At 56.5% G+C, this 14,292-nt stretch overlaps 2 protein-coding genes across 3 annotated transcripts in view; both read right to left on the bottom strand.

The window, feature by feature from the left end:
- Window positions 1–3,778, bottom strand: part of LOC142907164 (uncharacterized) — a 198,912-nt gene extending 195,134 nt beyond the window's left edge. Inside the window, exon 1 of one of the 2 annotated variants that reach the window (XM_076056412.1) lies at window positions 3,330–3,778. In XM_076056412.1, coding sequence (XP_075912527.1) covers window positions 3,330–3,382 — 53 coding nt within the window. In that variant the 5' untranslated portion in view covers window positions 3,383–3,778. The remainder of the gene's footprint in view (window positions 1–3,329) is intronic. The other variant, XM_076056411.1, reaches the window with a different exon arrangement.
- Window positions 3,779–5,078: 1,300 nt separating this feature from the next.
- Window positions 5,079–14,041, bottom strand: LOC142907165 (phosphopantothenate--cysteine ligase-like). Its single transcript, XM_076056413.1, is given in 4 exon segments — window positions 5,079–6,150; window positions 6,153–6,213; window positions 8,650–8,877; window positions 13,071–14,041. Coding segments are annotated over 4 exon segments (453 nt in total). The 5' UTR covers window positions 13,140–14,041; the 3' UTR covers window positions 5,079–6,055.
- Window positions 14,042–14,292: the final 251 nt, after the last annotated feature.

Genomic DNA, 14,292 nt, shown 5'->3' with positions numbered 1-14,292 from the left:
GTGGTGGTGAGTAGTGGTGAGTGCTGGTGAGTAGTAGTGGTGAGTAGTGAGTGGTGAGTAGTGGTGAGTAGTGGTGGTGAGTAGTGGTGAGTGGTGGTGAGTGGTGGTGAGTAGTGGTGAGTGTAGTGGTGAGTAGTGGTGAGTGGTGGTGGTGAGTAGTGGTGAGTGGTGGTGGTGAGTAGTGGTGAGTGGTGGTGGTGGTGAGTAGTGGTGAGTGGTGGTGGTGGTGAGTAGTGGTGAGTGGTGGTGAATAGTGGTGAGTGGTGGTGAGTAGTGGTGAGTAGTGGTGAGTAGTGGTGAGTAGTGGTGGTGAGTGGTGGTGGTGAGTAGTGGTGAGTAGTGAGTGGTGAGTAGTAGTGGTGAGTAGTGGTGAGTAGTGGTGAGTAGTGAGTGGTGGTGGTGAGTAGTGGTGAGTGCTGGTGAGTAGTAGTGGTGAGTAGTGAGTGGTGAGTAGTGGTGGTGAGTAGTGAGTGGTGAGTAGTGGTGAGTAGTGGTGAGTAGTGAGTGGTGAGTAGTAGTGGTGAGTAGTGGTGAGTAGTGGTGAGTAGTAGTGGTGAGTGGTCGTGGTGGTGAGTAGTGGTGAGGAGTGGTGAGTGGTAGTGGTGAGTGGTGGTGAGTAGTGGTGAGTAGTGGTGAGTAGTGATGGTGAGTAGTGGTGAGTAGTGGTGAGTAGTGGTGAGTAGTGGTGAGGAGTGGTGAGTGTAGTGGTGAGTAGTGGTGAGTAGTAGTGGTGAGTAGTGGTGAGTAGTAGTGGTGAGTAGTGGTGAGTAGTAGTGGTGAGTGGTCGTGGTGGTGAGTAGTGGTGAGGAGTGGTGAGTGGTAGTGGTGAGTGGTGGTGAGTAGTGGTGAGTAGTGGTGAGTATTGATGGTGAGTAGTGGTGAGTAGTGGTGAGTAGTGGTGAGTGGTGGTGAGTAGTGGTGAGGAGTGGTGAGTGGTGGTGAGTAGTGGTGAGGAGTGGTGAGTGGTAGTGGTGAGTGGTGGTGAGTAGTGGTGAGTAGCGGTGAGTAGTAGTGGTGAGTAGTGCTGAGTAGTGGTGAGTAGTGGTGAGTGGTGGTGAGTAGTGGTGAGTAGCGGTGAGTAGTAGTGGTGAGTAGTGGTGAGTAGTAGTGGTGAGTAGTGGTGAGTAGTAGTGAGTAGCGGTGAGTAGTAGTGGTGAGTAGTGGTGAGTAGTAGTGAGTAGCGGTGAGTAGTAGTGGTGAGTAGTGGTGAGTAGTGGTGAGTAGTGGTGAGTGGTGGTGAGTAGTGGTGAGTAGTGGTGGTGAGTAGTGGTGAGTAGTGGTGAGTAGCGGTGAGTAGTAGTGGTGAGTAGCGGTGAGTAGTAGTGGTGAGTAGTGGTGAGTAGTAGTGGTGAGTAGTGGTGAGTAGCGGTGAGTAGTAGTGGTGAGTAGTGGTGAGTAGTGGTGAGTGGTGGTGAGTAGTGGTGAGTAGTGGTGAGTAGTAGTGGTGAGTAGTGGTGAGTAGTGGTGAGTAGTAGTGGTGAGTAGTAGTGGTGAGTAGTAGTGGTGAGTAGTGGTGAGTAGTGGTGAGTAGCGGTGAGTGGTGGTGAGCGGTAGTGGTGAGTAGTGGTGAGTAGTGGTGGTGCGGAGTGGTGAGTAGTGGTGAGTAGTAGTGGTGAGTAGTGGTGAGTAGTAGTGGTGAGTAGTGGTGAGTAGTGGTGAGTAGTAGTGGTGAGTAGTGGTGAGTAGTAGTGGTGAGTAGTGGTGAGTAGTGGTGAGTAGAAGTGGTGAGTAGTGGTGAGTGGTGGTGAGTAGTGGTGAGTAGTGGTGAGTAGCGGTGAGTAGTGGTGAGTGGTGGTGAGCGGTAGTGGTGGTGGTGAGTAGTGGTGAGTGGTGGTGGTGAGTAGTGGTGAGTAGTGGTGAGTAGTGGTGAGTGGTGGTGAGTGTAGTGGTGAGTAGTGGTGAGTAGCGGTGAGTAGTGGTGAGTGGTGGTGAGCGGTAGTGGTGGTGGTGAGTAGTGGTGAGTGGTGGTGGTGAGTAGTGGTGAGTGGTGGTGGTGAGTAGTGGTGAGTGGTGGTGAGTGGTGAGGAGTGGTGGTGAGTGGTGAGGAGTGGTGGTGAGTAGTGGTGAGTAGTAGTGGTGGTGAGTGTAGTAGTGGTGAGTAGTGGTGAGTGTAGTAGTGGTGAGGAGTGGTGAGTAGTGGTGGTGAGTAGTGGTGAGTGTAGTAGTGGTGAGTAGTGGTGAGTAGTGGTGAGTAGTAGTGGTGAGTAGTGGTGAGTAGTGGTGAGTAGTAGTGGTGAGTGGTGGTGAGTGGTGAGTAGTGAGGAGTGGTGAGTAGTGAGGAGTGGTGAGTAGTGGTGAGTGGTGGTGAGTAGTAGTGGTGAGTGGTGGTGAGTAGTGGTGAGTGGTGGTGAGTAGTGGTGAGTGGTGGTGGTGAGTAGTGGTGAGTGGTGGTGAGTAGTGGTGAGTGGTGGTGAGTGTAGTGGTGAGTAGTGGTGAGTAGCGGTGAGTAGTGGTGAGTGGTGGTGAGCAGTAGTGGTGGTGGTGAGTAGTGGTGAGTGGTGGTGGTGAGTAGTGGTGAGTGGTGAGTGGTGGTGGTGAGTAGTGGTGAGTGGTGGTGAGTGGTGAGGAGTTGTGGTGAGTGGTGAGGAGTGGTGGTGAGTAGTGGTGAGTAGTAGTGGTGGTGAGTGTAGTAGTGGTGAGTAGTGGTGAGTGTAGTAGTGGTGAGGAGTGGTGAGTAGTGGTGGTGAGTAGTGGTGGTGAGTAGTGGTGAGTGTAGTAGTGGTGAGTAGTGGTGAGTAGTGGTGAGTAGTAGTGGTGAGTAGTGGTGAGTAGTAGTGGTGAGGAGTGGTGAGTAGTGGTGAGTAGTAGTGGTGAGTGGTGGTGAGTGGTGAGTAGTGAGGAGTGGTGAGTAGTGAGGAGTGGTGAGTAGTGGTGAGTGGTGGTGAGTAGTAGTGGTGAGTGGTGGTGAGTAGTGGTGAGTAGTGGTGGTGAGTAGTGGTGAGTGGTGGTGAGTAGTGGTGAGTGATGGTGGTGAGTAGCGGTGAGTGGTGGTGAGTAGTGGTGAGTGGTGGTGAGTGGTGAGGAGTGGTGAGTAGTGAGTGACGAGTAGTGGTGAGTGGTGAGGAGTGGTGAGTGGTGAGGAGTGGTGAGTAGTGGTGAGTGTAGTAGTGGTGAGTAGGAGTGGTGAGGAGTGGTGAGTAGTGGTGAGTAGTAGTGGTGAGTAGTAGTGGTGAGTAGTAGTAGTGGTGAGGAGTGGTGAGTAGTAGTGGTGAGTAGTGGTGAGTAGTGGTGGTGAGTAGTGGTGAGTAGTAGTGGTGAGTAGTAGTGGTGAGTAGTAGTAGTGGTGAGGAGTGGTGAGTAGTAGTGCGGAGTGGTGTGAGGAGTGTTACCCGTGTAAGTGTCGGTCGTAGGGTGCCAGCGAGTGACGTCTCCGCAGCATCATCACCGGGCAGCGGTGAGTGGTGTTGGTGGGGTTACCCGTGTAAGTGTCGGTCGTAGGGTGCCAGCGAGTGAAGTCTCCGCAGCATCATCACCGGGCAGCGGTGAGCGGTGAGTAGTGGTGAGGAGTGTTGGTGAGTAGTGGTGGTGAGGGTTACCCGTGTAAGTGTCGGTCGTAGGGTGCCAGCGAGTGACGTCTCCGCAGCATCATCACCGGGCAGCGGTGAGCGGTGAGTAGTGGTGAGGAGTGTTGGTGAGTGGTGTTGGTGAGGGTTACCCGTGTAAGTGTCGGTCGTAGGGTGCCAGCGAGTGACGTCTCCGCAGCATCATCACCGGGCAGCGGTGAGTGGTAGTGGTGAGGGTTACCCGTGTAAGTGTCGGTCGTAGGGTGCCAGCGAGTGACGTCTCCGCAGCATCATCACCGGGGCAGCGGTGAGTGGTGTTGGTGAGGGTTACCCGTGTAAGTGTCGGTCGTAGGGTGCCAGCGAGTGACGTCTCCGCAGCATCATCACCGGGCAGCGGTGAGTAGTGTTGGTGAGGGTTACCCGTGTAAGTGTCGGTCGTAGGGTGCCAGCGAGTGACGTCTCCGCAGCATCATCACCGGGCAGCGGTGAGTAGTGTTGGTGAGGGTTACCCGTGTAAGGGTCGTAGGGTGCCAGCGGAGTGACGTCTCCCGCAGCATCATCACCGGGGCAGCGGTGAGTGGTGTTGGTGAGGGTTACCCGTGTAAGTGTCGGTCGTAGGGTGCCAGCGAGTGACGTCTCCGCAGCATCATCACCGGGCAGCGGTGAGTGGTGTTGGTGAGGGTTACCCGTGTAAGTGTCGGTCGTAGGGTGCCAGCGAGTGACGTCTCCGCAGCATCATCACCGGGCAGCGGTGAGTAGTGTTGGTGAGGGTTACCCGTGTAAGTGTCGGTCGTAGGGTGCCAGCGAGTGACGTCTCCGCAGCATCATCCACCGGGCAGCGGTGAGTAGTAGTGGTGAGGGTTACCCGTGTAAGTGTCGGTCGTAGGGTGCCAGCGAGTGACGTCTCCGCAGCATCATCACCGGGCAGCGGTGAGTGGTGTTGGTGAGGGTTACCCGTGTAAGTGTCGGTCGTAGGGTGCCAGCGAGTGACGTCTCCGCAGCATCATCACCGGGCAGCGGTGAGTGGTGTTGGTGAGGGTTACCCGTGTAAGTGTCGGTCGTAGGGTGCCAGCGAGTGACGTCTCCGCAGCATCATCACCGGGCAGCGGTGAGTGGTGTTGGTGAGGGTTACCCGTGTAAGTGTCGGTCGTAGGGTGCCAGCGAGTGACGTCTCCGCAGCATCATCACCGGGCAGCGGTGAGTGGTGTTGGTGAGGGTTACCCGTGTAAGTGTCGGTCGTAGGGTGCCAGCGAGTGACGTCTCCGCAGCATCATCACCGGGCAGCGGTGAGTAGTGTGGTGAGGGTTACCCGTGTAAGTGTCGGTCGTAGGGTGCCAGCGAGTGACGTCTCCGCAGCATCATCACCGGGCAGCGGTGAGTGGTGTTGGTGAGGGTTACCCGTGTAAGTGTCGGTCGTAGGGTGCCAGCGAGTGACGTCTCCGCAGCATCATCACCGGGCAGCGGTGAGTAGTAGTGGTGAGGGTTACCCGTGTAAGTGTCGGTCGTAGGGTGCCAGCGAGTGACGTCTCCGCAGCATCATCACCGGGCAGCGGTGAGTGGTGTTGGTGAGGGGTTACCCGTGTAAGTGTCGGTCGTAGGGTGCCAGCGAGTGACGTCTCCGCAGCATCATCACCGGGCAGCGGTGAGTGGTGTTGGTGAGGGTTACCCGTGTAAGTGTCGGTCGTAGGGTGCCAGCGAGTGACGTCTCCGCAGCATCATCACCGGGCAGCGGTGAGTAGTGTTGGTGAGGGTTACCCGTGTAAGTGTCGGTCGTAGGGTGCCAGCGAGTGACGTCTCCGCAGCATCATCACCGGGCAGCGGTGAGTAGTAGTGGTGAGGGTTACCCGTGTAAGTGTCGGTCGTAGGGTGCCAGCGAGTGACGTCTCCGCAGCATCATCACCGGGCAGCGGTGAGTGGTGTTGGTGAGGGTTACCCGTGTAAGTGTCGGTCGTAGGGTGCCAGCGAGTGACGTCTCCGCAGCATCATCACCGGGCAGCGGTGAGTGGTGTTGGTGAGGGTTACCCGTGTAAGTGTCGGTCGTAGGGTGCCAGCGAGTGACGTCTCCGCAGCATCATCACCGGGCAGCGGTGAGTGGTGTTGGTGAGGGTTACCCGTGTAAGTGTCGGTCGTAGGGTGCCAGCGAGTGACGTCTCCGCAGCATCATCACCGGGCAGCGGTGAGTGGTGTTGGTGAGGGTTACCCGTGTAAGTGTCGGTCGTAGGGTGCCAGCGAGTGACGTCTCCGCAGCATCATCACCGGGCAGCGGTGAGTGGTGTTGGTGAGGGTTACCCGTGTAAGTGTCGGTCGTAGGGTGCCAGCGAGTGACGTCTCCGCAGCATCATCACTGGGCAGCGGTGAGTGGTGTTGGTGAGGGTTACCCGTGTAAGTGTCGGTCGTAGGGTGCCAGCGAGTGACGTCTCCGCAGCATCATCACCGGGCAGCGGTGAGTGGTGTTGGTGAGGGTTACCCGTGTAAGTGTCGGTCGTAGGGTGCCAGCGAGTGACGTCTCCGCAGCATCATCACCGGGCAGCGGTGAGTGGTGTTGGTGAGGGTTACCCGTGTAAGTGTCGGTCGTAGGGTGCCAGCGAGTGACGTCTCCGCAGCATCATCACCGGGCAGCCTGCCGCCAGGAATCTCTCGGCGCTCCCGCCCCACGCCGGCCGCTGCTGAAGTTGTCGAGGAAGCGGACGGCCTGGCCCTCGAGCGGGACCTGGGAGACACACGGGGAGAGAGAGAGACACGCGGGGGGAGAGAGAGAGACACGGGGGGAGAGAGAGACACGGGGAGAGAGAGACACGGGGAGAGAGAGACACGGGGAGAGAGAGACACGGGGAGAGAGAGACACGGGGAGAGAGAGACACGGGGAGAGAGAGAGACACGGGGAGAGAGAGACACGGGGAGAGAGAGACACGGGGAGAGAGAGACACGGGGAGAGAGAGACACGGGGAGACAGAGACACGGGGAGAGAGAGACACGGGGAGAGAGAGACACGGGGAGAGAGAGAGACACGGGGAGAGAGAGAGACACGGGGAGAGACACAGAGAGACACGGGGAGAGAGAGAGACACGGGGAGAGAGAGAGAGACACGGGGAGACAGAGACACGGGGAGAGAGAGACACGGGGAGACACGCGGGGAGACACGGGGAGACAGAGACACGGGGAGAGACACGGGGAGACAGAGAGAGAGACACGGGGAGACACGGGGAGACACACGGGGAGACACGGGGAGAGAGAGAGACACGGGGAGACAGAGACACGGGGAGAGAGAGACACGGGGAGAGAGAGACACGGGGAGACAGAGACACGGGGAGAGAGAGAGACACGGGGAGAGAGAGAGACACGGGGAGACAGAGACACGGGGAGAGAGAGACACGGGGAGACACGCGGGGAGACACGGGGAGACAGAGACACGGGGAGAGACACGGGGAGACAGAGAGAGAGACACGGGGAGACACGGGGAGACACACGGGGAGACACGGGGAGAGAGAGAGAGACACGGGGAGACAGAGACACGGGGAGACAGAGACACGGGGAGAGAGAGACACGGGGAGACAGAGACACGGGGAGAGACACGGGGAGACACGGGGAGACAGAGACACGGGGAGAGACACGGGGAGACAGAGAGAGAGACACGGGGAGACACGCAGGGAGACACGGGGAGAGAGAGACACGGGGAGAGAGACACGGGGAGACACGGGGAGAGAGAGACACGGGGAGACAGAGACACGGGGAGAGACACGGGGAGACACGGGGAGAGAGAGACACGGGGAGACACGGGGAGACAGAGACACGGGGCGACACGGGGGGAGAGAGACACGGGGAGACAGAGACACGGGGAGACACGGGGGGAGAGAGACACGGGGAGACACGGGGAGAGACACGGGGAGAGACACGGGGAGAGAGAGACACGGGGAGACACGGGGAGACAGAGAGAGAGACACAGAGAGAGACACGGGGAGACAGAGACACGGGGAGACACGGGGAGACACGGGGAGACACACGGGGAGACAGAGACACGGAGACACACGGGGAGACAGAGACACGGGGAGACAGAGACACAGAGAGAGACACGGGGAGACACGGGGAGACACACGGGGAGACAGAGACACGGGGAGACACGGGGAGACAGAGAGAGAGACACACAGAGAGAGACACGGGGAGACAGAGACACGGGGAGACAGAGACACAGAGAGAGACACGGGGAGACACGGGGAGACACACGGGGAGACAGAGACACGGGGAGACACACGGAGCAGAGAGAGAGACACACAGAGAGAGACACGGGGAGACAGAGACACGGGGAGACACGGGGAGACACGGGGAGACAGAGACACGGGGAGACAGAGAAACGGGGAGACACGCGGGGAGACAGAGAGAGACAGAGACACAGAGAGAGAGTGAGACACAGAGAGAGACAGAGAGAGAGAGAGACACACAGAGAGACAGAGAGAGAGTGAGACACAGAGAGAGAGAGAGACAGAGAGACAGAGAGAGACAGAGAGCGAGTGAGACACTGAGAGAGACAGAGAGACACAGAGAGACACAGAGAGAGACACAAAGACCACACAGAGAGAGATCACGACCCTGATGAGATGTTTACTACCTCGCCTGGTACGCAGGAGGTCGTGGGTTCAATGCCCCCCCCACCCGTGCCACCCCCCCCCCACCCGTCCCCCCCCCCCACCCGTGCCACCCCCCCCCCCACTCGTTCCCCTCCCCCCCCACTCGTTCCCTCCCCCCCCACCCGTGCCACCCCCCCACCCGTTCCCTCCCCCCCCACTCGTTCCCTCCCCCCCACCCCGTGCCACCCCCCACCCGTGCCACCCCCCCACCCGTGCCACCCCCCCCACCCGTGCCACCCCCCCCCCCCACCCGTGCCACCCCCCCACTCGTTCCCTCCCCCCAACTCGTTCCCTCCCCCCCACTCGTTCCCTCCCCCCCACCCCGTGCCACCCCCCCCCACCCGTGCCACCCCCCACTCGTTCCCTCCCCCCCACCCGTGCCACCCCCCCACTCGTTCCCTCCCCCCCAACTCGTTCCCTCCCCCCCACTCGTTCCCTCCCCCCCACCCATGCCACCCCCCCCCCCCACCCGTGCCACCCCCCACTCGTTCCCTCCCCCCCCACCCGTGCCACCCCCCCCCCACCTTGGTGCCCCCCGATGTGACGAGCACCAAGGGACGACCCCTCCCCCCGTGCCACCGCACGAATCTCCGCATCCTGAGGGTAGCCTGGACCAGGCTGGCGGGCGCTGGCCAAGCCGACAACTCCTCCACCTCCTCCTCGTCCTCCTCCTCCACCTCCTCCTCCTCCACCTCCTCCTCCTCCACCTCCTCCTCCACCTCCTCGTCGTGGTGGTGGTGGTGGTAGTCCACCTTCATCGTCCACCGGCACGCACGGACAAACGGGGGCTGTTGGGTCAGGGGCTACCAGCCACTCATAGATACACACACACAGATACACACATACACAGAGATACACACACAGAGATACACACACAGAGATACACACATAGATACACACACATAGATAGATACACACACATAGATATATAGATACACACACATAGATACACACACACACAGAGATACACACACAGAGATACACACATAGATACACACACACACTCATAGATACACACACACAGATATACACACACAGAGATACACATAGATACACACATAGATACACACACAGAGATACACACACATAGATACACACATAGATACACACACACACAGAAATACACACACACATAGAGATACACACACACACAGAGACACACACACACACACAGAGACACACACATAGATACACACACACACAGAGACACACACACACACAGAGACACACACACACACACAGAGACACACACATAGATACACACACACACAGAGACACACACACACACAGAGACACACACACACACAGAGATACACACATAGATACACACACACAGAGATACACACACACACAGAGACACACACACACACACACAGACACACACATAGATACACACACACACAGAGACACACACACACACACACACAGATAGATACACACACATAGATACACACATAGATACACACACACACAGAGATACACACACACACAGAGACACACACACACACAGAGATACACACATAGATACACACACAGAGAGATACATAGATACACACACACAGATACACACACACAGAGATACACACACATAGATACACACATAGATACACACACACATATAGATACACACATAGATACACACACACATATAGATACACACACACACTCATAGATACACACACACACAGAGACACACACACAGAGATACACACACATAGATACACACACACACACATAGATACACACACACTTATCGATACACACATATAGATACACACATATAGATACACACACACATAGATACACACACTCATAGATCCACACATATAGATACACACACACATAGATACACACACATATAGATACACACACTCTAGATAGACACACCCATAGATGCACACACACATAGATACACACACACATAGATACACACATAGATACACACACACATAGATACACACACACATAGATACACACACATATAGATACACACACTCATAGATACACACTCTCACCCACTCACACAGCTAAAGCTCCCCTAGGTAGCACACACACAGACACACACAGACACAGCTAAAGCTCCCCCAGGTGGCCCACACACACACAGACACAGCTAAAGCTCCCCCAGGTAGCCCACACACACACACAGACACAGCTAAAGCTCTCCCAGGTAGCCCACACACAGACACAGCTAAAGTTCCCCCAGGTAGCCCACACACACATACACAGCTAAAGCTCCCCCAGGTAGCCTACACACACAGACACACACACACACAGCTAAAGCTCCCCCAGGTAGCACACACACACAGCTAAAGCTCCCCCAGGTAGCGCACACACACACAGACACAGCTAAAGCTCCCCCAGGTGGCCCACACACACACACACAGCTAAAGCTCCCCCAGGTAGCCCACACACACAGACACAGCTAAAGCTGCCCCAGGTAGCCCACACACACACACAGACACAGCTAAAGCTCCCCCAGGTAGCCCACACACACAGACACAGCTAAAGCTCCCCCAGGTAGCCCACACACACACACAGACACAGCTAAAGCTCCCCCAGGTAGCGCACACACAGACACAGACACAGCTAAAGCTCCCCCAGGTAGCGCACACACACACAGACACAGCTAAAGCTCCCCCAGGTAGCCCACACACACACAGACACAGCTAAAGCTCCCCCAGGTAGCCCACACACACACAGACACAGCTAAAGCTCCCCCAGGTAGCCCACACACAGACACAGCTAAAGCTCCCCCAGGTAGCCCACACACACACAGACACAGCTAAAGCTCCCCCAGGTAGCCCACACACACACAGACACAGCTAAAGCTCCCCCAGGTAGCTCACACACACACAGACACAGCTAAAGCTCTCCCAGGTAGCCCACACACAGACACAGCTAAAGTTCCCCCAGGTAGCCCACACACACATACACAGCTAAAGCTCCCCCAGGTAGCCTACACACACAGACACACACACACACAGCTAAAGCTCCCCCAGGTAGCCCACACACACACACAGCTAAAGCTCCCCCAGGTAGCACACACACACAAACACAGCTAAAGCTCCCCCAGGTAGCACCACACACACAGACACAGCTAAAGCTGCCCCAGGTAGCCTACACACACACACAGACACAGCTAAAGCTCCCCAGGTAGCGCACACACACACAGACAAAGCTAAAGCTCCCCCAGGTAGCCCACACACACACAGACACAGCTAAAGCTGCCCCAGGTAGCCTACACACACACACAGACACAGCTAAAGCTCCCCAGGTAGCGCACACACACACAGACAAAGCTAAAGCTCCCCCAGGTAGCCCACACACACACAGACACAGCTAAAGCTCCCCCAGGTAGCACACACACACATACACAGCTAAAGCTCCCCCAGGTAGCCCACACACACACAGCTAAAGCTCCCCCAGGTAGCCCACACACACACAGACACAGCTAAAGCTGCCCCAGGTAGCCTACACACACACACACACAGACAAAGCTAAAGCTCCCCCAGGTAGCTCTCACACACACAGACACAGCTAAAGCTCCCCCAGGTAGCCCACTGACACACACACAGACACAGCTAAAGCTCCCCCAGGTAGCGCACACACACACAGACACAGCTAAAGCTCCCCAGGTAGCACACACACAGCTAAAGCTCCCCCCAGGTAGCACACACACACACACACACAGCTAAAGCTCCCCCAGGTAGCCCACACACACACACAGCTAAAGCTCCCCAGGTAGCCCACACACAGACACAGCTAAAGCTCCCCCAGGTAGCCCACACACACACAGACACAGCTAAAGGTCCCCCAGGTAGCCCACACACACACAGCTAAAGGTCCCCCAGGTAGCCCACACACACACAGACACAGCTAAAGCTCCCCCAGGTAGCCCACACACACACACAGCTAAAGCTCCCCCAGGTAGCACACACACACACAGACACAGCTAAAGCTCCCCCAGGTAGCCCACACACACACACATAGACACAGGGCTGTAGGGGCAAGTGCTGTTAGTAGCAGCAGCACTGCCTATGAAGGTTCCACTGTGACACACACAGAGGGGGTGAGTGGCAAGCACCACTCATTCACTCACTCACTCACCCACTCAACCACTCACCCACTCACTCAACCACTCACCCACTCACTCAACCATTCACCCACTCACTCAACCACTCACCCACCCACTCACTCAACCACTCACCCACTCACTCAACCACTCACCCACTCACTCAACCACTCACTCACCCACTCACTCAACCACTCACCCACTCACTCACACACTCACTCACCCACTCATTCACTCACTCACCCACTCACTCAACCACTCACCCACTCACTCAACCACTCACCCACTCACTCAACCACTCACCCACCCACTCACTCAACCACTCACCCACTCACTCAACCACTCACCCACCCACTCACTCAACCACTCACCCACTCACTCACACACTCACTCACCCACTCATTCACTCACTCACCCACTCACTCAACCACTCACCCACTCACTCAACCACTCACCCACTCACTCAACCATTCACCCACTCACTCAACCACTCACCCACCCACTCACTCAACCACTCACCCACTCACTCAACCACTCACCCACTCACTCAACCACTCACCCACTCACTCACCCACTCACTCAACCACTCACCCATTCACCCACTCACTCAACCACTCACCCACTCATTCACCCACTCACTCAACCACTCACCCACTCACTCATTCACTCACCCACTCACTCATTCACTCACTCACCCACTCAACCACTCACCCACTCACTCAACCACTCACCCACTCACTCACCCACTCACTCACTCAACCACTCACCCACTCACTCATTCAACCACTCACCCACTCACTCACCCACTCACTCACCCACTCACTCAACCACTCCCCCCCACCTCCCCCCACCTCCCCCCCCACCCCCCACCTCGCCGTCGTCTCGCGCCCCGAGTCTCTTCCGCGTCTTCTCCGCGACCTCCACTCCGTGCGCCGCCATCGCTGTTTGGGTTCGGCGATGACGTCACGTCTCCTCGTGACGTCACGTCGCCTCGACCCCTACAATTATCGTGACGTCACGTCTCCTCTAACCACAACACCGACCTCCCGACGTCACGTCCAAACCTCCTGCCGCAACCACACACCCGCAGCGAGCCGTGGTGCCGTTACGTCACCGCCGCCTACGCCCCGGTGACGTCACGTCACCCCAGAGTCGAGTTAAGTCACAGAATGATGTCACGCCCATAGTCCAAACACTGCCCATAGACTCAACATTACCCATAGACTCAACACTGCCCATAGACTCAACACTGCACCATAGACTCAACACTGCACCATAGACTCAACACTGCACCATAGACTCAACACTGCACCATAGACTCAACACTGCCCATAGACTCAACACTGCCCATAGACTCAACATTGCACCATAGACTCAACACTACCCATAGACTCAACACTGCCCATAGACTCAACACTGCACCATAGACTCAACACTGCCCATAGACTCAACACTGCATCATAGACTCAACACTGCCCATAGACTCAACACTGCACCATAGACTCAACACTGCACCATAGACTCAACACTGCACCATAGACTCAACACTGCACCATAGACTCAACACTGCACCATAGACTCAGCACTGCACCATAGACTCAACACTGCCCATAGACTCAACACTGCACCATAGACTCAACACTGCACCATAGACTCAACACTGCCCATAGACTCAACACTGCCCATGGACTCAACACTGCCCATAGACTCAACACTGCCCATAGACTCAACACTGCACCATAGACTCAACACTGCACCATAGACTCAACACTGCCCATAGACTCAACACTGCCCATAGACTCAACACTGCCCATAGACTCAGCACTGCACCATAGACTCAACACTGCACCATAGACTCAACACTGCCCAATAGATTCAACACTGCACCATAGACTCAACACTGCCCATAGACTCAACACTGCACCATAGACACAACACTGCCCATAGACTCAACACTGCCTATAGACTCAACACTGCCCATAGACTCAACACTGCCTATAGACTCAACACTGCCCATAGACTCAACACTGCCCATAGACTCAGCACTGCCTATAGACTCAACACTGCCCATAGACTCAACTCTGCACCATAG

The sequence above is a fragment of the Petromyzon marinus genome, chromosome 75 (assembly GCF_048934315.1).
Source record: "Petromyzon marinus isolate PM22_M1 ecotype Great Lakes invasive population chromosome 75, UKy_Petmar_22M1.pri1.0, whole genome shotgun sequence".
Classification (NCBI taxonomy): Eukaryota; Metazoa; Chordata; class Hyperoartia; order Petromyzontiformes; family Petromyzontidae; genus Petromyzon; species Petromyzon marinus.
This window is presented reverse-complemented; position numbering and strand designations above follow the sequence as displayed.